At 38.6% G+C, this 24,815-nt stretch overlaps 1 protein-coding gene across 4 annotated transcripts in view; it reads left to right on the top strand.

Annotated features, from left to right (window-relative positions):
* Positions 1–24,815, top strand: part of nckap1 (NCK-associated protein 1) — a 43,860-nt gene that overhangs the window by 10,659 nt on the left and 8,386 nt on the right. For 2 of the 4 annotated variants that reach the window (XM_087849999.1, XM_087849997.1), the window contains 24 exons: positions 4,063–4,173; positions 7,676–7,762; positions 7,865–7,921; positions 8,966–9,108; positions 9,230–9,320; positions 10,779–10,916; positions 11,388–11,436; positions 11,554–11,710; positions 11,931–11,987; positions 12,432–12,528; positions 13,773–13,879; positions 13,976–14,108; positions 14,506–14,587; positions 15,905–15,963; positions 16,160–16,305; positions 16,403–16,535; positions 17,413–17,532; positions 19,934–20,073; positions 20,582–20,713; positions 21,142–21,360; positions 21,976–22,106; positions 22,342–22,439; positions 23,673–23,766; positions 24,170–24,252. In XM_087849999.1, the coding sequence (XP_087706125.1) occupies positions 4,063–4,173; positions 7,676–7,762; positions 7,865–7,921; positions 8,966–9,108; positions 9,230–9,320; positions 10,779–10,916; positions 11,388–11,436; positions 11,554–11,710; positions 11,931–11,987; positions 12,432–12,528; positions 13,773–13,879; positions 13,976–14,108; positions 14,506–14,587; positions 15,905–15,963; positions 16,160–16,305; positions 16,403–16,535; positions 17,413–17,532; positions 19,934–20,073; positions 20,582–20,713; positions 21,142–21,360; positions 21,976–22,106; positions 22,342–22,439; positions 23,673–23,766; positions 24,170–24,252 (2,664 nt within the window). Of the gene's footprint in view, positions 1–4,062; positions 4,174–7,669; positions 7,763–7,864; positions 7,922–8,965; positions 9,109–9,229; positions 9,321–10,778; positions 10,917–11,387; positions 11,437–11,553; positions 11,711–11,930; positions 11,988–12,431; positions 12,529–13,772; positions 13,880–13,975; positions 14,109–14,505; positions 14,588–15,904; positions 15,964–16,159; positions 16,306–16,402; positions 16,536–17,412; positions 17,533–19,933; positions 20,074–20,581; positions 20,714–21,141; positions 21,361–21,975; positions 22,107–22,341; positions 22,440–23,672; positions 23,767–24,169; positions 24,253–24,815 lie in introns of all 4 variants that reach the window. The other 2 variants (XM_087849998.1, XM_087849996.1) reach the window with 1 other exon arrangement.

Here is a 24,815-nt window from a genome sequence, read left to right as displayed (position 1 = left end):
TATAAATAATACATAATTACACACATAATTCTTCTAATAACTGTTACACTCAGTTTAAAACTGTTGAAGTTGCTGACTAGGTAGAGTTGTTAATGTAATTTACAACAACTATAAATGAATTGTCTTATGCTTTGAATTTGGGCTAAAACATGATAAAACACTGCGTTTAGCATATCAATGTGATGTAGTAACGGATCAATGTCTTTTCTGCAGTTCCCCGGTGTGAGTCAGAGGGTAACTACATTACAGTTGCAGACATAGTGACTAGTCTGTTGTTGGGTGAACCCTAGTGGTGCTGTCACCAGATGAGTGCTGTGTTAGCAAAGTCAGGCTTGTGCTTTTTGCAGTTGCATGGATTTAACAGTCACATCTTGGTTCCTTGTTCTTAACCTAGTTAAAATTCAGCCTGCCTCTCGTACACTTGAGCAGATTTTCACTTAGCCTTTGAGCATTGTCTGGCTGCTGTCTGACCTGGTGTGAGAGAGGTGGGCATAAGGAAACAAGCTGAGACTCTAGGTCCATTCTGTCATTGATGGGTCTTGAAACCTTGTTGGTGTTGTGTGTTTGTGTCCAATCCCTTCATAGTGTCCACATGTGTTATGTGTTTCAGATCCAGCAGTAGTGAGTGCGTTTCAGCTATAGAACTGTAAGAGCTAAGCATGCAGAGCAGAACTGGGTTTTGGCTTTGTCTCTACTAAAATGCATATACTGTAGTTGATTATGCTCGCTGGGTAGACTGGATTTTCTTTTTCATGTCATAGTTTTAGGGAATTAAAATTGTGTCTGCACCATTCTGCATTCCAAGTAGAATTTTAGCAGATACATAATGGTAGCAGCTGCTTATCACTGTTTCCTCTTTAACCGGGGTTAAACCAGCCACAAGCTTTGACGTGATTCTATAGTAGCTATTGCCTTTTTTAAATTTAAAGCGTGATTAAACTTTAAATCCTAAAAGAGAGGGCACTAATCGCCATTGTTTAAAGGCTTCAGAGTCTTAAGGCCAAACCCATTGTCAGTGATGCGGTATATTACAACACAGCTTTAAATGGAGCTACTGCTCGCTGTCTTGTGGGAGTGTCAACAAAACCTGAATCTCCAGCCTGCATTTCATCATGTTTTGATACCGAGGTTGTCAGTGTGAATTAGCATGTGTTGTTGTGTTGCGGGTTCATTTTGTACTGGCTGATGCTGGAAACCTTTCAGCGCCATGCAAACTGAAATCCAGGTTTTATGCTTGTGTTGCTGTTTGCAGGCCTGATGGGCCACTAGCTATGATTTGTTCCTGCAGTGTAGAAAACAGTGCATTTATAGTACAGCTAATGGTAACTTCATGTTACTTTTTCTGGCCTTTCTAAATGTGTACTTCCACTTTCTAAACTTGAACATTAACCACGAGGAAGTGAATCCTCAGAACAAAGGGTCTGACCTCTTCTAGGATCGTTCCTCGGTGTTGGCAGCCAATAAACTTTACACATTCACTCTGTTTATGGCACATGCATGGACCACATCTTCCTCACCATTTGCTACTACACTACCCATAATGCATGAGAGCTGTTGCTTCCTGCCAGGCAGTCAGGGCAGACAATTCAACACCTGCAGAGTAAAAGATTAGAATATGAATAAGCAGAAATGTGCAGTGTTTCAGGTGCAGTGAATTAATTCTGCTCATGTAGGATAGAAAATACTCAACTAAGAAAAGGCTTTCTCTCTGACCACTTATCTCTATCTCTCTCTTTCTGTGCCCTACTTTGCCATTTCTCACTTGAAGCCTCCATGTGCCTTTAATTTCTCCCTCCTTCCCATTTTCTACCTATTTTTCTTTCTCTCTCCTGTTTCATTCCCTCTACCTGCTCATTGCTCTTCCCGTCATGTAGTGGTGTTACTAACCACTCAGAGACACAGTTTGACACTGAAACCATTGTAACCCGGGACTCTCAGTGGTTCTCAGCCTCATTTGTGTTGTTGACAACAAAGCTAAATTTTCAGGATTAATTGTTTACTGTAAACCATCACTAAACAATATTTAACGAAAGTCTTAAAAACTGGTAATTTAACCAAATTGTAATTTCCCAAGTTAATAGTGAAATAGTTAATCATTTATTAAAATACTGTGGTTTGTCTTGAAGGAGGCTTTAAAGGGCTGTTTAATTCATCAAATATTCATTTCAGTTAAAGTTTTAGCTTCAAAAACTATTAAAACAAAATAGATGATTATTATGCCGCATTCTGTTTTGCATCAATGCTTTTGTTTTGTGTTTCAGCCCACCAAATTTACTTTTGTCACTCCAACAAGCTCAGATTGACTCCCTGCCAGGCGTTCAGCTCTTTCCTTCTTATTTATTTTCATTGGAATTAGAATTAAATTTCAAGGAAGTCCACTCGGAGGAAGTTTAAAACGTCTATTTGCTTAAACGTCTTGAGTAATCGTGTGGAATAATAATAATAATCTCGTTACTGATCATAATAACACAGTAATGCAAATTTCAACTGTAAGCAACCATGGTATTTATTATTATAATTTACCCTTTTAAAAACCTTTTTTTCATGAAAATGCATAAATAATTAGGTCATAATGTGTAAAAGTAATCTGTAAGTCAAAATCCCCACTTCATACCTTTCATATGATGTCATAGAACGGACCCTAATAGCTTCAGTCATAAGTTGTCATATTTAACTCAAGACAGAATTATTTTTCCAGACTTAAGTCTGGTAGTCATTTAGTTATCAGTGAGGAAAAACATGACATGAGGTTCATAAAGCCTGGTGAATTATGCTACCACCACCCTTGACTGCCGAGTTATATGTAATTTCATATGTACTAAAACAGATATAAAAATATTACCAGTTGGTACTAGAGGTGGGAATCACCATACAACTCACGATACGATATTATTGCAATTTTTTAAAATATTCAAATTCTGTACATAAAGGTAAACTTTATCAATATTCATTTCATCTAATAACAAAGTCTCGCACTCAGTCTTTCTCTCATTTCAGTTTTATTGTTGACAAACTGAACGGTTTGTATTACAGTCTAGTCCAACTTAACTGAACGCAACCATCTGGTACAATTATAGCTATTCTGAACTATGCAATTTATGAAAACTATGCAGCCCCTTCAGCAACTGAAGAATTTGAAAGTGAATTAAAACAAAATATAATTTTACATTAAATAAAAAAGTTTTAAACTTAATTAAAATAAAACATGTCGTAAATTAAAATTGGGATTTTTTGACAGTGAAGGAATGTCAGGATTCTTGCTCAGAAAAAGGATCAACATGCTCTGAAGTCAGAGCACAAAAACCTTTTTTGTAACAAAATATCGATTTCTGCTGTCCCTGTATCGATACATTATTAGCAAACAAAATATCACAATAATACACAGTATCGATTTTTTCCCCCACCCCTAGTTGGTACATATTATCAGTTTTAATACCAGAACTAAAATAACCATGAACTAAATTTCAATTAAAATTCTGTCAGTTATTGGTTATATGGTTATTATTCACAAAAAGCAGCTGTCTAATCAGTAGAAATGAGCCATTTTAAGTATTTATTCTATTTAAAATCTCTAATCTCTACAGCTCAGCAGCTGAGAACCACTGAGAAGTTCAGGCTCTTGCTCAGTTGAACCTGGTTTATCCAAACATGAAAACCGCAGACTTCCAAACTTTGTTCAGCCTGGTGGAAATCTACCCTATCAATCCTTTTTTTGGCATGTGCATCTTAATGGAAAATAAGACTGCACATGCCACTGCATCAAGTTTGTGTGTGTGTTCGTTTTCATGTCTTAAATATGCCTCTGGTTTGGAAACACCACTGAATATATGCAGTGCTGATATTTCATTCACTCAAACGCCTCTTCCGATATCAGTCCTGGGATAAACCAGGTTTCACTATGAGCACTAAATCCAACCCCAGTAAATACAACAAATTGAACATGCCATACTATGAGAAAGTGAGAAAAGGGTAAAACAGCCAGGTGTTTCAGTAGCAGCACTGTACTTGTCATATTTCTTTTTTCCTCTCTCTCCTCACGTCCTCTTCTCTTTTCCTCCACAGGCATGTGGCGACCCCAAGGCTAAGCCCTCCTATCTCGTCGATAAGAACTTGGAGTCTGCGGTTAAATTTATTGTCAGGAAGTTTCCTGCAGTGGAGACGCGGAATAACAACGTGAGTATTCCTACGTATTCGTCTATTATGCAAAGAGAAGTGGAAGGAAAAAGTGTCTTTTTAGCAGGATAGATGATTTGATTTGTCTTCGTTACTACACACTCTGAATCTAGGGTGCAGCTCTATTTTTATGCTCTCCATATCTTCTTATTGTTGCATTTATAATTTGTTATCTTATTGAAAATAAATAAATAAAAAAGCTCCTGCACGACACATATAGGGCAGAAATACACCCAGGCACTGTCATTTATTAAAAGATCTTATTAAATGGCATGCATTACATCATTGTATAAGAAAATGTTAAAACATTAGGTTTAGTGTTTCAGATAATTTGCACAGAATGTAAAAGCAGCTGCTAATCAGTAATCAGTTTAAGTAAAATTAGTATTAGAAGTATTAGTTTACAAACGAAATACTTAAGAAACATGACACGTATTTTTGCTAATTTAATTCTATATAATGTTTAGCGAGATATTCACTTGCATTACTAACTTGTTTATATAAACTCTGTCTGGCAATTGCCAAATTATGTTGTTTCTGAATGTGATTTCTACTTTTTATTTTTTTTATTGGACTTGTATATTTGTTTTTTCATTAAGCTTACTTCCTACTCAGGTAGCTACATCACTCTGATTTTGTGCTTCAGTAAATGTTAAGCCCATTTTTAGGTGCCTAGCAGTCAGTGTGGGAGATTCCTGTAAGGTAACAAACCATTGTCCTCCCTGACACCCTGTGTCAGGCAAATTCCATTTATTAATTAAGCCCGCGTGTACTTTAATCTTGCGTTGGATTGCTCAGCTAGCCCCAAAAAACTGCTGGAGTATTGTTGACTGACGGGAATCGAGTGGGGTTTCCATGTGGCTGGTTGATCTGGTTGTTTGGTTGGGTGCCTTTGTTTGTTTCCTTGCTTTTGGAAGCTTTGATCTTTTGTTGAAGATCTGAGGATTTATTTATTTATTTAAGTTTTTCCCTATTAGAGTGTGCCTGATAATTTTACAATATTACAAAATTTTACAAAAGACATCCCCATTTTTCCTCGGGTGGCCCTAATCCTCTTCCACAGTCATGTGACCATGTAATGCAATTTGAGTTGGGTTTAATTCTAAAAAGAAATGCATCAACATAGCTGAGAAGATGGTTTCCCACAGGTTTAGTTTTGTGTGTGTGCTTGTGTGTGCACATTTTCTTAAAAGACTTATTTGGTGACAAAGAAACTGAGAAATATAATCAGCTACCTCGAGATTATCACAACTTTCTCCAGAGCATAGAAAAGACTTCCATCATTAGTTCCAGCTCAAACAGCAAGCTCAGTTCGTCCGATGGCGAGACTCTAACCTTTCTACAGAGGCAGCCAAGTTCAATTAAAGACTGCCACCATAGCGGCCTAGCCAGGGAATCAAAATAATGAGATGAGTAGGGCAGTGACTAAACTTTCAAAATAAGAGCAAGGGGAATAACTGCTGATTACCGAGGACTTTGTTCTTTCAGACAAGTTGAATAAAAATGAGACAGAATATGCATGAGGATCTGTTAATTTCCAGTAGTGGCTGGAAATAGGCTGGCCAGGTAAAGACTACACTGGTGTGATGGCGTTGGGTATCCAGCATCTCTTACAACTTTGTCAGGTGTGTGTGTGTGTGTGTGTGTGTGTGCGCATGTGTGTCAAGTGAACTAAAGTCATTGCTCATCAGATTTTTCTTTTTAGCTTTACTTGTTAGCATATGGCGTTTGTGTCAGAGCACCATTTAGCAAAAAGCTGTTTGTGTGTATGTGTGTGTGTGCGCGTATGTGTGTTTATACTGTGTGTGTAGCTAACTGCTTTATTCAGTATAACTGTGCTTAAAAATGTGTCTCTTATGTTGTTTTTCTGCTTTGTTTCTGTGTTTGTTTGTGTTCTGCATGCTAAACTTGGCTTAATCCGGACTTGTGCTTTTTGGTAAGTTTTTGTATCTAAGTTTAATTTAAGCACTTAAGTTTTGTAATATTATGTATTTTTATTTGTACCTGTGTTTGTTTTTGCAGGGGAGGGGGGATTTATTTATTTATTTTGGTTTTGTTTCTTTTTGTTTTTTTAAAGCTCTTTTGGAGTGTGTTTTGCTTTGCTCAGCTTTCTCTGGCAGCATTTTTATTTCCTCTTCTTCATCCTGTGAATGACTGCGTGGCTAGTTACCCACCTGGCTAGTTGGTTAGGTTTGCTTGATGACTGATCAGCTGGTGTTTGAATGACTTGCTGACTGCATGCAATAAGGAGTGTCACTCAGCAGATAATCGAAATTGTGCAGGAAAAACTGTTTTGTTATTTGGTTTTTTTTAGGAATTAAAAAAATAAACAGTGATTGTTCCACTTTTAGTTGACTTGAGCCAAATAACAGATGTTTGAACTCCTTGTTGCAGCAGCAGTGTTTCACGCTTCCTACACTTGTCATGTTTTGACCTTTTTCCACCTTTGCCTATTAGGCCAGTTCTGGTTTAGGGTGCGGTTCTGACCTCAGATTGCTCTGGAGTTGGGTTAAATTTACATACAGTATGCTTCAGTCATTTCTAGCATGTTAATACACTGCTTCTCAGGTGCTGAAGTCAGATACTTCATGTTGATTTTTAGACTTTAAAAGATTGATGCAGCAATCTTTTAAAGGTAAACTGGGATTTGAAAACACTTTGTATCCACAGCTAAAGACTCAAACAGGAAGAGTGTTTTATTTTTTAAGGTGCTGTTGGGTTAATAGTTTCTGCTTTGCTTATATAGGCAGATTTTACTTTGGTGAAACATTTCATTACAGCTTCTGGAAAACCGCCACACGGAAAACGAGTTATTCAAAACTTTATTTAACATACAACAAGGTGCAAAAGAAGAAAATTGATGACCAAGTTCTCCTGTATGCAAAGTGTTCCAGAAAATCATTAAATGAAATAAGTTCTTCACCAAAGTAAAAGAACTTTCATGTATATACATGGAATATAAAGTCATTTTTTTAAAATTGTCTTAAGAATAGTTTAGCTCCAGTAACTGAATTATTTAGCAGCTGTGTGTGGTTTCTGCCGCTTTGCTGTTGATTAAGTTTCAGTTAATTAACTTCAAAATGAAGAAACTCAAGACCTGATGATCTCTGCGGATCCCTGAAGGGAAACTTGATAATTACATCTTTTCAGCTGGGTGGGATAGGAATATGCTGCTATTTCTCTTCAGAGTTAATAAAAATCAAATTGTCAAAGAAACATATTTCCAGAGTTAAATAGAACTTAACCAGAGTTTCTTTTTTATTTAAAAGATGATTTTGATGATTCGTTTAAGAAATGTCCAAAGTCAGTCCCATCGTTTAATCATACCAGCTGTAAAAGAGTAAACGGTCCTGAGTTGCTGTATGACGTTTCTCTGTGACTACTCTGAAGGGAACACAGTGAAAGCAGTACTTAGTTACTGGAAAACCCAAGCCTCAGGTTCACGCAGCACTTCTAAAATTCACAACTTTGTGTTCTTTGCCATGTGGTTTTATAGCAACAGCTGGCCCAGCTGCAGAAGGAGAAGTCAGAGATTCTGAAGAACCTGGCTCTCTATTATTTTACCTTCGTCGATGTCATGGAATTCAAGGTGGGGAACAACACACAGTGGCACTCACGTGAAGCACACGAGGACGTGTTTCTTTTACTTTGGTGGTTCTAATGAAAACATTTCTCTTCGCTCTATTAATAGGATCATGTGTGTGAGCTGCTGAACACCATTGATGCCTGCCAGGTCTTCTTTGACATTGTAAGCAAATATATTTTATTTATCTTTTTTAAAGAATGGGTATCACATGTAACAGGACAATGTTTTAACGCTTCAGAAAACATAGAAAGAAGCTTAAAAAAGGAAGAATTACCCATCAGAACCTGCAAAGTTCTGTAGTGGGTCAAAGACTCCCTTTCCCTAGAGACTGACAACGAGGCCCAAAGGAGGAGCAAGAGTCTAGATCCCACTCTGAAGTCTTGAACTACAATAAGCTGTAAAGTTATTGAGGATTTTTTTCCCCCCTGACGACTTCTAGACTTAATCCTTTCTTTTATTAGAACCACTGAGTGAGATATTTCTCCTGTGCTTACCTCATCATGTTTCAGAAATGAAGAATCCTAAAGAGATTCTCTCCTCTCCTTTCTTTCCTCTATTTTTTTCATTCTTCCTCATTCCCTGAGCATTCCAGAGCCACAGAAGTATTTATGAATATGTTTTAACTCCAGCAAGGAAGTTAAATGGTTGGTTCAGTTTTTCCGTTTGCATGAAAATTTTACCACAGGGTGGGTTTAGTCTGGGACAAATCCTGGGACTTAACCTGCACTGAAGTTTAGGATCTTTAGGATTCTTTGCCTTTGTGAATTAGAGCATAATTGCACATTTTGTGTCATACTTTAAAAGATACGCCAAAGTGATAGAATTTGGAAGATATCATCTTGATGTCCTTGAAAATATTACAGACTAAACTGGATGCAGATCACCTCCGCATGTATAAACTCAATTTATACATATTTCAGAGCAGGAGTGGGTAATTAAAATTCCCCAGAGCCTGTTGGGGCTGTTGTGGGGCTACTCCAGTGAGCTGAACTCAGTTCTGCTCAATTTTATCTCTTTAAAATCTTATTGGTGTTCTCCACAACAGTCCCAGTATCTCATATGGCCTCTTGGGAAAATTAATTGCCTGCCCCTCCTTTAGAGGAAGTGTTCAGCCTTGATGGAGGTATATAGTCTCTTGTTTCTGTGTAATCGCTGCCTTTCTTGTTGTTTGCTTCACGTAATGACACACCTGTGTTCCCTCATCAGACGGTGAATTTTGACCTGACTAAGAACTACCTGGATCTGGTGGTAACATACACTACTCTGATGATAATACTTTCTCGCATAGAGGAGAGGAAAGCCATCATAGGGCTTTACAACTATGCCCACGAGATGACGCATGGAGCCAGGTAACTGAGAGTTAGATTGATGTGAGAAGTTTGCACACTATTACAGACATCATAGCAGCATAAACTGTTAGTAGAAACAGTTACTTAGACACTACGTCACTACTTCTGTGTGTTGCTGCAGTGACCGGGAGTACCCCAGGTTGGGCCAAATGATTGTGGATTATGAGAACCCTTTGAAGAAGATGATGGAGGAGTTTGTTCCACATGGAAAGGTGGGAGAATTGTTTGTGCATTGTGAAATATAGGTTTTTAACATTGTACAAATGCAAGATAGTTGATGCAGAGAGCTTTTGGTTTGCAACATCTATACTAAAACTAGGAAAACGGTTTCTGTAAAGGAACCCGTCTATTCTGTTCATCCATGTAGATCACTTGTGTATACACCTGTAGCTGTACTGAATAAAAATAATCACTGGTTTGATTTTCCTTGATCAATAGCCCTGGTATATGCACCATGATCTACAGTGTTTACAGATACTTCTGCTTTTATTGGTTAGTGTTGTTGCCATAGCATTTCAAATGCCTCACTGAGCTCAGTCCATGTGGCATATTGTCCACAAACACACAGACTTCTACTTTTCAAATCATGCATGACTTATGCTTGCGTGGGAAATCTACGTTGTGACTTCCGTCATAACTGGAAACTCATTTTTTGCCCTACTCTGTAGCATTTTCCGTAACCTGACATGCGCCTCATGTTGGGTCGACACAGCTCGCAGCGACTCGAATGGTGTAGAACATAGGTGTCAAACTCTGGCCCGCGGGCCAAATTTGGCCCGCAGCCTAATTACATTTGGCCCGCGAAGCCATACCAAATTACTATTAGAGCTGGCCTACTGGTATTATACAGCTAATATATATATTGTTTAGTATTAAGCTTTGCTTGTTCCATATTCAGTTTTCCAGCAAAACTTATTTGAGTCCATAAGAAAAGATTCATTCTTATATCTGGAGGAAGATTTGTTTTTCCCAATAAATATTAATGTTAGCCCGTGACTTTGTTCCAGTTTTGAATTTTGGCCCACTGTGTATTTGAGTTTGACACCCCTGGTGTAGAAGGTTACAGCATATGGTTGGGGAGAGTTTCCGGTTACGATAAAAAATGAGGACATTGATTTCCTGCAGAAGTCTAAATCAGCGGTCTCCAACCTTTTTTGCGCCACGGACCGGTTTATGCCCGACAATATTTTCATGGACCGGCCTTTAAGGTGTCGCGGATAAATACAACAAAATAAAACTAGTACCGGTACCGAAAAAAACAGAAAATTTATTCATAACACACGTGAAAAGACCCAGGAAAACCGAGTAAACGATAAAAAGGATAACAAAATAACACTGAAAACCGATAAAAACCCTGAAAACTATACATTTCACACCTGAGCCTCAACTCTCGCGGCCCGGTACCAAACGACTCACGGACCGGTACCGGTCCGAGGCCCGGGGGTTGGGGACCGCTGGTCTAAATCAGGCTTGATACTTCAAATAAACTTAATTGAAAACAAAGAGGATGGTTTAACAACTTTCATGACTTTCATGACTTTAACAACACTATAAAGGGTTTATATAGGGTTTTTTGTTTAGTTTTTTATGTTGAAGTTCCAAGTTTGCGTACAGTGGCTCAAAAGTCAGTTTTATACCGGAAGAATTTAGTCCTGTCTCTCCTCCTGCAGTCCCTGTCAGATGCGTTGGTCAGCCTTCAGATGGTCTATCCCAGGAGGAATCTGTCAGCTGACCAGTGGAGGAACGCCCAGCTGCTTTCTCTCATCTCTGCTCCCTCCACAATGCTCAATCCTGCTCAGTCTGACACTGTTAGTATCCCGATTGACTGTCTTAAAATAATCTGTATGATCTGAATGATCATTTAAAGCATAGGTGTCAAACTCTGGCCCGCAGCCTAATTACATTTGGCCCGCGAAGCCATACCAAATTACTATTAGAGCTGGCCTATTGGTTTTATACAGCTAATATATATTGTTTAGTATTAAGCTTTGCTTGTTCCATATTCAGTTTTTCAGCAAAACTTGTTTGAGTCCATAAGAAAAGATTCATTCTTATATCTGGAGGAAGATTTTTTTTTTTCTTCAATAAATATTAACGTTAGCCTGCAACTTTGTTCCAGTTTTGAATTTTGGCCCACTGTGTATTTGAGTTTGACACCCCTGATTTAAAGCTTCTCAATAATCTATTAACCTGTTCTGTGCAGGCTTTTGATGTCAGAGATTCTTTGTGCCAAGTGATACAACTGGAAAAACTGAATTCAACTGTGTCTTTGTCTTTAGATGCCCTGTGAATACCTGTCACTGGACACGATGGAAAAGTGGATTGTTTGTAAGTAGTGTAGAAGCAGAGTCGAATCTAGTGCTCTGATCATGTGAATTGGGTGCCAGACGATCAAAAGGCTTCAGTCTGCAGTTAGCTCTGTATTTCTCTCCGTTCTCTCTGCAGTTGGTTTCATCCTGTGTCATGTGGCACTGAATAGCGACGCAGCAGCGCTGTCTTTGTGGAAGTTGGCTCTGCAGAGCTCCACCTGTCTCTGTCTGTTCAGGGATGAAGTTTTCCACATCCACAAGGCTGCCGAGGACCTTTTTGTGAACATCAGAGGGTATGAGAATGTGTCTATGTGGACACAGGCAGGCGCTCTTTAACTGGTGCACAATCACAAACTGTGATCATGTCTCCTTTTTTTTACTTTGATATGATTGTTGAATATCTTTGTGGTTTGAATTTTTATTGAGGAATTTGAAGATTTGATCGACATTTTCTGTCCCAGTTTTCTCATTTTGCTCTTTTTCAAGCATCCTTTCCTCTTGTGTGTTTTGCAGGTACAACAAACGCATCAATGACATCAGGGAGTGCAAAGAACAGGCCCTGTCTCATGCGTATGTATAACCTTGTTTCATACTGTCTCATGCAAACATAAAATACACTCACATTTTATATTTTTTTTCCAATGCCCCCATTTTCTATATTATTAATTTATATTCCTGGTCTTTTATTTAAAGATTTTAACTGTCATTTTAGCATTTGCTTCTACCCTCTCTCGGGAAGCTTCACTGTGAAACATCACCTTTTTCTCTGTATCCTTTTTCATTTATCCTCTATTCGTCGTCTTCCCCCCATGCCTCATCTCTGCTTTTATCCTCATTATTTATTCCGTCTTCCCCTTTCATCTTTATTCTTATTCTTCTGCTGTCACTGTCATCTACTTACTTTTTGTCCTCTTGCGGGATTGTCCTAAAAGTGTCAGAATACCATTTAATCACAATGCTTTGTATGTTTTGATGCACTGCTCTGACTTCCTCGCTCTCTCTGGCTGCCTACAGAGGCTCCATGCACAGAGAGAGGCGCAAGTTCCTCAGATCAGCTCTGAAAGAGCTCGCCACTGTTTTAGCTGACCAACCTGGACTGCTTGGTCCAAAGGTAAAAAAACACTGCAAATAACACTCTGTTTAGTTGTAATCATAGACTTTCTGTTTCTTCCTGTTTCTGGTTTAAATCAGGACAAAACTTTGTTTTTGTTACAAAAACAAGTTGGGTTTTATGCAAGTCCGGGGGGAAATATCCTCTAATTCATTTGATCTGTGACCTTATCGCTGGTGTTTATCGTCTCAATCTCTATTTTCAAGTTGTGTGGAATACAACATGATCTTTATATTTTAAATCATGGTCCATATTACTGTCATGACTGATTATAAGGCAGGACATGATTATGATTTGTGTTGAACTTCAGTTTCACAATCAGATCTGCCCAGTTTCTAGTGAGGCTTCAAAAACACTGAGCTGGTGAACACATTCAGCTCAAGACTTCAAAAAGTGGTCTTTGCAAAACAATGGTTCATTTCACAGTGGCTCACATAACTTAAAAACAACATGTCAAATGAAAGGGGCTGCAACCTGCTGAATTATAAAAAGCTGCCTTAAATACTACAGTATCACCTGTTTAGTTGCTTTTTGTTGCTCAGGATGTTTGCTATTGTTTAAATTGACCAAAACCCATTAGATAGACCTAAACTAATTTCGAATTCATTTATTTTAATTAATTAATTTAACCAGATCTTGTGTACAGAGCCTGAGAGGTCACCACAAACCACAGCTACAACAGTGTTAGCTCAGGCAAGCTACAAAGCCACCCTCATTCAGCCATTTTAATGTTCTCTACAGAGCAGGTTGGCGTTTACAGAGATCAATGCAATTCTACAAGTTGCTTTGCCATCATCCTTTCCATGCTCTTAGACTTTAGTGATATCATTCCTGCTGCCATTGATGTTTATAGTTCTGTACAGGGTGGTTTTCCTGTTGCTTTACCTTTCTTCAGCTTTTCATGTATGTGCGTGGGAGAGCACACAGATCCCAGAACAGGTCCCAGTAAATATAAAACTAACATGGAATGAAATAACCTTTTGTTTTCATTATAGCTGAAATTCAGTCAGGATAAACAGAATAGGTAAAAGAGTGCAACAGTTATATAAAATATGTTATAATGTCTTTTAAATTATGCATCATTTAGAGTCTTTACCAGCCCAATTCTTCTAGTGGAACTCGATATACGGCACCAATAGTTGCAAAGGCATTCATAAAGTCTCAGATTGCATTTAGAGATTCTGAGAACGCAGATGCTGCGAGCTTCTCTCTCACCACTTCCCTCCAAATTTCTGGTCTGCTAGGCGCTGTTTGTGTTCATGGCGCTGTCATTCGCCCGTGATGAGATCATCTGGCTGCTTCGACACGCAGACAACATCCAGAAGAAAAGCACAGATGATTTCATAGACAAGTAAGCGTGGACAAGTGTGTTTGTGTACACGCGTCATGCCTGTATAAACACACGTGCGTCTTCACACCTGCTAATGTGTGTATGTGTGTTTTGCAGACACATAGCTGAGCTGATCTTCTACATGGAGGAGCTCAGAGCTCATGTCAGGAAGTACGGCCCTGTGATGCAGCGATACTACGTCCAGTACCTGTCTGGGTTTGATGCTGTGGTGCTGAATGAACTGGTTCAGGTGGGAACATATGAAAAAAAAATACAAACTCCTGAGACTAAGCACTCTTACTGCATTCAGTCACATTTAATCTGATATTGCTTTCCTCCTAAAACATGGTGTTATTGAGCTGGTGTCACCATCCAGCATGGCTGTGAGGCTGCTTATGTCAGCTGTCAGATTACAGGACTTACATTTACTGTAACGGAATTTTAAAAGCATGTTTTTTTTTAATATTAATATAAAAATTCACCTTTTTTGTTTCTATAATGCTCTTCAAACTTTTTAATGTACTGTATTATTTATTTAACATTTTTGTCATATTTAAAAGATGAATCTACAGTGAATACAGTCTATAGTATTATATTATAGTATTATAATACTGTCTAATCAACCTCATTTCTGTTTTATTTCACAGAACCTGTCTGTGTGTCCAGAGGATGAATCTATAATCATGTCTTCATTTGTCAACACCATGACTTCTCTCAGTGTCAAACAAGGTAAGACTCTGTTAAATGGAAGATCAGGAGAAATACCAGGATGAGTAGGGATGGGTATCGTTTAGGTTTTATCCGATACCGGTGCCAAACCGGTACTTTTGAAACGGTGCCAGTGCTTAAACGGTGCTCAAACCGGTGCTTAAAGAATGGAGAACAAAAAATTGGTCCAAAAACCTCTCATGTTCAGCTGTTTTTTTGTAAAAAGATAACAATGTTAGCCTTTTCTGCAGCTATGGGGCATATATGGCATCACTCTTGGCTGGAAGCAGTGCTTAAACAATGGAAAAAACACAAACTTTGTCCAAAAACCTCTCATGTTCAGCTGTTTTTTTGTAAAAAGATAACAATGTTAGCCTTTTCTGCAGCTATAGGGCATATATGGTATCATTCTTGGCTGGAAGCAGTGCTTAATCAATGGAAAAAACAAACTTTGTCCAAAAACCTCTCATGTTTAACTGTTTTCCACTTTTTCTTTGGTCATTTTAGCCTTTTTGGCCAGGGTGAAGGGAGTATCTGCCATCAAACAAGAAGACAGTCGCATGTAGCTATGATGATGTTTGCTAGTTCACCTTACATGCATTAATGTAATAACGTGGTTAGCCTACTCAACGTAAATTACACACGAACAACATTAAGCTACTCACACAGAGAAGAACGGCTGCTGCTGCCATCATCATCCTCATCATTTCTGCTACACTGGCAGGGCTAGGGGCCAGGACTCTCCTCTTCGGGTTTTTGGGGGATGTTGCTAACTCCGGGTCCGATAACAGGCACCACACCCGCAGTAGATGTGCTCGGTGTGAGGTCTCGCAGCAAGCTATCAAATACGGCGCATTTCTCGGCTTTTAAAAAAAACGCTATGCGTCGCCAGGTGTTTCATCAGATTCGAGGTGTTACCTCCTTTGACAGTATCACAGTATCAGCTTAAAGCACTTGTTGCAGGCTGCTGAGTTTGCATATTTTGCTGTGAAGTACAGCCAGACTTTTGACCACTTCACCTTGGGCATTTTTAATCTGTAGCTCTGCTCTAAAAGAACGTACGTACCTGGACCCGCCTACTATCCTCGGAAACGTAAAATGATTGGCTAGAATCTAAAGTGTATCACAGCTCAGGAAAAATAAAGCACCGAAATGTGCGCTGCTTTTCGGTCTGGTTACTACGTTTATGACAGAACCGGAGCCATCATGGCACCGGATACCGGTACCCATCCCTAAGGACGAGTCGTTACTTTTGCAGTTGCACTGGCAGTATTGATCGTAGTACAGTTATTAATAATTAAAGTTACTAAAATACTGAGTGTGATTTGTGTGTTTCAGTGGAGGATGGAGAAGTGTTTGACTTCAGAGGCATGAGACTGGATTGGTTCAGACTGCAGGTATATACACAACTTTCGTGCTTAAATTCTTTTGAAATAAGTCTTTCAAGGATAACATAGTTTCCTTGAAAACTAAAACATAATAAAATATTTAATGTGATATTAACGATGCTGTTCAGAAAGTCGGGGTAGTGCAATATGTAACAATAAAGAACTTGGTCTTTTATGCCCTGCTTGTGCTGTTATTCCTCTCTAGGCCTACACAAGCGTCTCTAAAGCCAGTCTCGGTTTAGCCGATCACAAAGAGCTCGGTAAAATGATGAACACCATCATCTTCCACACAAAGATGGTGGACTCTCTGGTGGAGATGCTTGTGGAGACATCAGACCTGTCTATTTTCTGGTGAGACACTCACGTGAAACTCTGGTAAGTCCTGTGTGTAATTCAGACATAAGTTTAAATATGTATATTTTCCTTTTTTCTCTGTTCTTGTGTGTAGCTTCTACAGCCGTGCATTTGAGAAGATGTTTCAGCAGTGCTTGGAGCTTCCCTCCCAGAGCCGCCACTCAGTCTGTTTCCCTCTGCTTTGTACACACTTCATGTCCTGTACACATGAGCTCTGTCCCGAGGAGGTAAATACACACATGCATACAAAAACCCAGTTTGTGTGATATTCTTTTTAATTTTACATAATGGGGCCTGTAGATGGGGAGATGAGGACGTTTGAAAGTTTCCCAAGAATAGATATCTGTGGGTTGAACGGAAGGTACAGAGGAAGGGGGATAGATGGGGAGATGTAATGAAGGGAAATGCACAGAGGTCAGTAAATCAACCGAGACACATTTTCTTCTTTTTAAACGTAATCGAGGACGTAATCAGCACGTGTTGCTGCACTTCAAATAGGATCTCCTAATGGCCAATTCTGTGTATGTTTGATGGGATCAGTTGGTCAAAATGTCAGCAGCAAATGTTACAAAAATGTGCCCATTTGGTCAACTTTAAGTGAATTTTCCAAATATAAAAATGTGTTTTTGACTTCCCAGTTTTAATCCAATTTCACACTCAGATGATTTAATGTTTAAAAATTAAAGGGGAAAAAGGAAAAACATGGAAGAAGAAGAAACTTTTCATGTGAAAAAACTCACATTACAGTTCAAGGATGTTCAGAGTGTGGCTTTAATCAATGCTGGTTGGAAGTGAAAAGCAAAATTTGACTCAGTATAGGCATAAACTGAAGGACACTGATAAACACACTTGTTATTGGAACCAGCAGACAGTTGGGCTTTCTTTTTTTATACCCATCTAAAATGTATCTAAACAGGCACCCCGCAGTAACTGTTTTGGTCTTTTTGGAACAGATTCTACAAAACTCAATACAATTTTTATCATTGACTGACAGCCGCTTCCCCCTCTGAGCCTGGGCATCAGGCGTGATATGTGTGATGATTATGCTGTTTTGATAATGATTTCACTTTGAGTCTTTTTGTCTCTTCCTACTCTCCTCCTCAGCGTCACCACATAGGGGACCGAAGCCTGTCGTTGTGCAACATGTTTTTGGACGAAATGGCCAAACAGGCCAGAAACCTGATCACGGACATCTGCACCGAGCAGTGTACGCTCAGTGACCAGGTAGGAACACAAACCCTACTGTTTACAGGGACAGTTTGACATTTCTAGCTTGAATAAAAATGCTACAAATTACTGATCAGACTGACAGTGATACAGGTTAACAACCTTCGTCAGCCAACCCCTCCAACACCCTCTGTTTGAACGCTGGTTAGACGCTGACAGACTTTATTGAGAATAAAATCAATCAAAAGATAAACTGACCAGTTCATCTGGTTTAATCTATACTTAAACTACTGTCAGGGTTTCCACTGGGAACAAAACAGCAGGGCTACAGTTGTGCAGACTTCCACACAAGAGGAGAAATACATCTGGGAGTTTATTTGCTTCTTTTAGTGTGAAAAAAATACTTTATTTCAAGTAGAGCTGGGCGATATAAGATTTTTTTCATATCACGATATGTTTTTTCATTTCAGGCGATAACAATATATATCACGATATAAGCCAAATAACTATATTTGTAAGATTTAAATGTGCCGTTGCTCACAAGTAAAATAATCAGCAGCTTGTTTTGATTTAAATATTTATTTCCCATAATAAGTTCAACAGGGTAGATGTACTTAAGGAAAATGAGACTTTTTCAGATAAATAAAGGCAAATATTGCAAACTACACAAAAGGCAGCCGCTAAAGCGTTTAAGTTTCAAAATAGAACAAACAAAACAGACTAAATTGTCAATTCCACTTAGAAACAAAATATTAATTCTAAAAATAAATCTTAGTTTGTTTAACAGAAGAACAGACAAAATTGACTAACTTTTGTCAATATCAAATAAACTGAGAAATAAAAGGAAATTCTCGATCTCTCCTTGTTGTATAGCTGAGCTTTTCAAACAGTTTTAACAGTTACTTTAGTCTGACAAAAGCCGGATGACAAATTAGCGCTTCCAGTCAGAGATTGAGCACCGGTTTATTGTATTTCCAGACTTGCTTTCGGCACATTTTACAGTGCGCGCTACTCTGTTATTTGTCAGACTTGAAATAGCCGAAATACCTTCACACTACGGAACTTCTCTGGCTCTCCCGTTCGACAATCTCTCCGGCATTGGAACCATCATCTGTTTTCTCTTCGGTCACGCTCTCGGTTGATTTTTCTCTAGTCGGCACACTCATTTCCTCCATTACCCGGGCGGCACGGCGGCTGGCTGCTTCCCAAACAAATACACATGTGCGGCTTGGCACTTGTGCTGTACGTAACAAGTCATGTGACGTGACGCTGCAGCTGTGATTGGTTCGGCTCTGCGCTACTTAAATTGAATTGGCTGTTCTTTTTTTTTTTTAAGAGGACAAGAGCGGTGAGGCCTATCGCAATAGTTTAACTTTTCTATCGAGAAAAAGTTATTTCACAATACATATCGTTATCGTTCTATCGCCCAGCTCTAATTTCAAGGTAGAATCAGGCTTTGTAAAATATCTTGCCGCATGTAATTGCTACATGTTGATTCAGTTGTAAATGATCCCTTTTTTGGGCATTAAGAAATTAATTGCTGGCTTATTAATGTAGAAACAATAATACATGGTATTGATAATTTTGCTATTATGCAAGTTTGACCCAGTACTGAAATCGATTCTCAGATCGACCAACACTTTGCCTTCAATACCCAGAGCATAAAATGATGATTGTCCATATAAATATTTAGTCATTTATTGAAGCTTGTTGTTGTTAAAAGATGTTGAAGACATGAGATGTCTTCAACATCTCATGTTGAAGACATCTTTCTTAGATGTTGATGTTGAATGTTAGATGTTGAAGACATGAGATGTTGAAGACATCTCATGTCTTCAACATCTCATGAAGACATCTCATGTTGAAGACATGAGATGTTGAAGACATCTTTCTTAGATGTTGATGTTGAATGTTAGATGTTGAAGACATGAGATGTCTTCAACATCTCATGTTGAAGACATCTCATGAAGAAGACATGAGATGTCTTCAACATCTCATGTCTTCATGAGATGTTGAAGACATCTCATGTCTTCATGAGATGTTGAAGACATCTCATGTTGAAGACATGAGATGTCTTCAACATCTCATGAATGTTGACAGAAAGACAGATGGTGCTGTCTTTCTCCTGAAGACAGAGAAATATACCTCATTTATCCCAAAAGTTCAAAAAATCCACAACCTTACTTAAATAAAATACAGGAGCTAAAAAAAATGAGAGCAAGGCAAAACAAAATCAATAAGTTAAAACATAATCAATAGAAAAGATTTCAGTTAAATGAGGAAAAAAGGAGCTTAATAAGTAAAGTTTTTAATAAATTGTAAAAATCATAATATAAAACAATAACGATTCTTTAAACAAGTCAAAAGGTCTCATGTAAATCTGAAGAGCACTTTAAAACCAAATGTCAGTGGCTTAATAATTGTAGTGAAATGTCGTACCTTTTTATTTTTACCTTAGCTGCTTCCCAAGCACTGCGCAAAAACCATCAGCCAAGCTGTGAACAAGAAGAGCAAGAAGGCGACGGGGAAGAAAGGCGAGCCGGAGAGGGAGAAACCAGGCGTGGAGAGCATGAGGAAGAACAGACTGCTGGTCACCAAGTTAGTAGAAAAAGAGGGAACGTGAAGATCTGAATGTTTTTGAAGGATCTGCAGAGCCACAGTCTGCCTCTGTCTGTTCTCAGGCTCAGCTTATTCTTCATGCTTCTTTTAAAAACTCATTACTGTTGAGTGTGTTTTAATTATAGTGATCTGTAATTGTTTATAGATTAATAAGTATTCATCTTTGCTCATGCAGTAAAAATGAAAATGGTCATATTTAGCTGTTTCTTTCTCCTATAAATAGTTGAAATATTATTTTTTAACACATCAAATCTGGCTGGTATTGTTTTGAACCCTCCACCGTGTTTTTATCACCGTTTCCCAGACGTGTCAGTGCTTTCCAATTAAGTTTTTATATTTTCACCTACGTATATCTATACTGCCTTCATTTTAAGTCTCATAGTTTTGCTCTCTTTTATTGGTTTTATTGGTATTGTTGCTTGTTTTCTCTGCACAGATCAGGTTTTAATCATATCTGTTGTTTATGTGTCTCCTCCCGCCCCCCCAGTCTGGATAAACTCCACACCGCCTTATCTGAACTCTGCTTCTCCATCAACTACGTTCCCAACCTGATTGTGTGGGAGCACACTTTCACGCCGAGGGAGTACCTCACCTCGCACCTGGAGATCCGATTTACCAAGTAAATAAGCACGCACGCATGCTTTCATAGTGAAGCTGTATAATTACAGATACATTTTGTCCAATTTAGAGTTGCATCTGTCGACCTCGCAGCCCAGCTAACGCTGCTCTTCACCACCTCTGTGTTAATTAAATACTACACGTACCGCTTTCGGTGAATAGGAAAAAGTACAAATTACTACCTCATCATGACATGACAGTAGTTATTAAGCAGTGCACAGTCCAGAGCAGTTATTTAAAAGCAGATTAATTGAGCAGTTTAGGTGTAAACAGCTTTGGTGTTTCAGAATGAAAAGTTAAGGGATTGCAGCTTTATGATCGTTAAAATTAAGGTAATTAAAGTAAGTTGTGCAACTTTGAGGTTTAAAAGTGCTCTTACTAAATGTACTTTAACTTAGGCATGTCTTATTGACCTCTGATCGTGTCCAGGTCCATAGTGGGGATGACCATGTACAACCAGGCTACTCAGGAGATAGCCAAGCCCAGCGAGCTGCTGACGAGCGTCCGAGCATACATGACCGTGCTGCAGTCCATAGAGAACTACGTCACCATCGACATCACACGAGTTTTCAACAACGTCCTCCTGCAGCAGACGCAGCACCTGGACAGCCACGGAGAGCCCACCATCACCAGTTTATACACAAACTGGTGCGTTGATTTTTAGCACTTCTCCAAAAACATTGTTAATAAAATACCAAAAAATGATACAGCAAAGGAAGCAGAGGTGTAATTTGAGGAGGAAATAAACAACAAACAACGCGAATTACTGACTAGACTTTTCTCAGTAGTTTCAGATGATTGTTTGTTTGTTGTTTTTTTAATCAGAGCAATTTCTATTCTCCTCACATCCAGCTCCATATTTTTATTCTTGGGCTCTACTACTGTAGCTTTTTTCGGGGCCTTAATTCAGCCTCTCTGTTTACCTTCTGAATGAAACAAACAGTTTTGAGTGCACCCTACCTTAACTCCAACTTTCTTCTGAAAAGTTAGTTTAGTTAGTTTAACATTTAATTTATTATAACATTTAGGAAGATGCACTATTTGACTGGAGGACCAAATAAGCACATCCACACCAGTGGAGGGGAAAATCCTGAACCCAAAACAAGCAAAAAACCAAATAAAAATTTAATGGTTTGCAAACTCATTGGCTACAGTTTTACTTATTTATTATACCCGACAGACCTTAATGGAGCTCAGCTTGTTTTTCTTTTGAGGACCAAGCACGTAACCTATACTGAGACGGCATCCTGTGTGTGTTTGTAGGTACTTGGAAACGTTGCTCCGCCAGGTCAGTAACGGACACATCGCCTACTTCCCCGCCATGAAGGCTTTCGTCAACCTGCCCACTGAGAACGAACTAACTTTCAATGCTGAAGAATACTCTGATATCTCTGGTACAATCACTCAAAAGATTGTTTACGCATACAAACACACTTTGTGCATGAAAATGTTAGTAACTTGGTATTTATGACGACAAACAATAAATCAGCTATAGAGGAGAAACCTTAATGTGGGGTTTGTGTATTAATATAAGTTTAGAGTTTATCCATCTTGTTTTTTTTCTGTTCCTCGTCTTTTTTTTTCTGCTGAAAGTTTATTAAAAGTGTTTATTTTTTGCTTTTTCCGCAGAGATGCGTTCCCTGTCAGAGCTCTTGGGCCCGTATGGTATGAAGTTTCTTAGTGAGAGCCTGATGTGGCACATCTCATCTCAGGTTGCTGAGCTGAAGGTATAAACATGTCCACAATCATAAAGATATACTCACATATTTAATAATAATAATAATATAAACTGTTATACCAAGTTGTACTGGGGATATTATTAGTCAAAGAGTTTTATTCAGAGGAGTGATTTCTTTTTCCTTACCTGATGCGTCTCTGATTCTTTCTTTTTTTTAAAATATAACATTCAGAAAACTGATTCATACATTTGTAATCTTTTGTGAGAAGTCAGAGCAGTGTGCCTGGCCTTATTGGGGATATCCCTTCTTCCTTAAATCAGAGAGAGCTAAAACTAGGGAAACAAATTGGTTGATATTGAGTGTTTAGTGTAGTCTGACGTAGGATTTTGCATAAAATGAGAATCACGATTTTTTGGCTTAGAATTGAGATCACGATTCTCTCACGATTTTCTTTTCCAGTATAAATATTTATTGCACTTATTAACTGCACATCAACTTTGTAACAGTTGAGACTGAACATAAAAACAATAAATAAACATAAAAACAACAAATGTCTCACATTTTGTCGTTGCCGCAAAATGTTGTACTGCTTGTAATTCCGTCTCCACCGTTGCTCGACACTGCGTGTGTAGAGCAGGTAGTGCAACAATAGAAAAATAGTTGCGGGACGGCACTGTGTAGCGTTTGTCTAGCGTGTTGATCGTTTTCCTAAATCCCTCGTTTTGCACAGTGTTGATGGAGCCATATCTTTGGTCAGGTGATAAGTAATAGCCTCCGTAATTTCTTTGTGCCTGCGGGAGTTCGACGTGTATAGGGAAGCGCTGTATAAGGTTCCCGTTATTGATGTTTGGGTGGTTGACCGGGACGGATTTTCTCCTGTCACTTTCTCGTCATCCCTGACGTGCTCTCCGTTGTTTTTTCCTGCTAATTTTAGCAGCCAGCTTCTGTATCACGTGGTATAAGGCTCCGCCCTCGTCATTTGTTGAGCAGGAAGAGTGAGCGCTTGTTTTCATGCAGATTACGTCCCGCACGTCAAAATGCGGTACAATCGTCGTCGGTTTTTTTTGTTTGTTTGTTTGTTTTTTTTAATCGTTGTCATTTGGAAATGAGATCGCACATAAGTATGAATCGAGATCGCGATTTTCTAACGATTAATCGTGCAGCCCTAGTCTGACGCCTTCCGTGGTTCCGTTCATAACGAGGCTTTTTTTTCTTTTTTAAAAATTTTGACAAAATGTTCTTACATATATTTGTGTTTTGTTTATTTGCGTTTCTCTGTAGAAACTGGTGGTAGAAAACATGGAGGTGTTGACCCAGATGAGGACGAGCTTCGACAAACCAGACCACATGGCTGCGCTCTTCAAGAAACTCACCTGTAATTACTAACACTAACGCTAATACTTGTGCTTGCACTTACTTGGCACAGATCTTTGCAGCTACAGTTTCATCATGGTGCCAAACAATAAGTGATTATCCAAACACGATGGGAGTACTCATGCCACTTTTTGTGTGTGTGATATTTAGCTGTTTACAATCAGCAGCCTCGGCTTGTTTCATGTCAGTGTCTCAGTGTCAGTCTCTTGTTTGAGATTCGTTTACATCTGTGTTAAACTTGCCATCGTATTGAAAGTGGTTGGTTAGAAATGACTTCACTTGAAGTACAAATTGATACACCTCCTTGCAAGTTTATTTTTGTGACTGGTGAACTCCAGAATTAACACTGATCACAATGACAGCTGCTGTAATCCACTCACTCGCTGTGTTTTCTGTCTTTGTAGCTGTGGACAGCGTTTTGAAGAGAATGACCATCATTGGGGTCATTTTGTCCTTCCGCTCGCTCGCTCAGGAGGCTCTGAGAGACGTAAGGCACACATAATCATATACCACTGTGAGGTGATAGATACTGGCAACTTGTGTCAATCAAGGTTATTATTATTAACTAAAACTAAAGCTGGATGTGGAAAAAAATACTTGAAAAAAATGAATTAACTCAAACAATTTTGTGAACTTGAATAGAGTAAAATGAAAATGTAAAGGAAAGTTTTACTATTTACGATACTGTGACACACCGTGGGTCAGCTGCTTTTGAAAAATTAGTTTTTATTGTTAAACCTGTACTAATTTTCTCTGAGACATTCAGAGTAATAGCATGCAGTAATAATTAAAAAGACTAAGATGAACGCTGAAACTAACAAGAACTAAACCGAAATAAGAAAATCCACTCTGGAAACTAACTGAAGCTAAACTTAATTTAAAACAAAGAGTCAAAACTAAAACTAGAAAATACAAAACTATAATAATGTGCATTTCTTTATTCAGCTTTGGGGCATATTCATGGCATTAAAATACAGTCATTTAAAAATGTTTTCATTTAGAAAGGTACAGTAGATGGTGAAGGCATTTTAATATTGAAACCTCGTCATC

Source organism: Neolamprologus brichardi, chromosome 13 (assembly GCF_056152115.1).
Source record: "Neolamprologus brichardi isolate AB-2024 chromosome 13, ASM5615211v1, whole genome shotgun sequence".
Taxonomy (NCBI): Eukaryota; Metazoa; Chordata; class Actinopteri; order Cichliformes; family Cichlidae; genus Neolamprologus; species Neolamprologus brichardi.
This window is presented reverse-complemented; position numbering and strand designations above follow the sequence as displayed.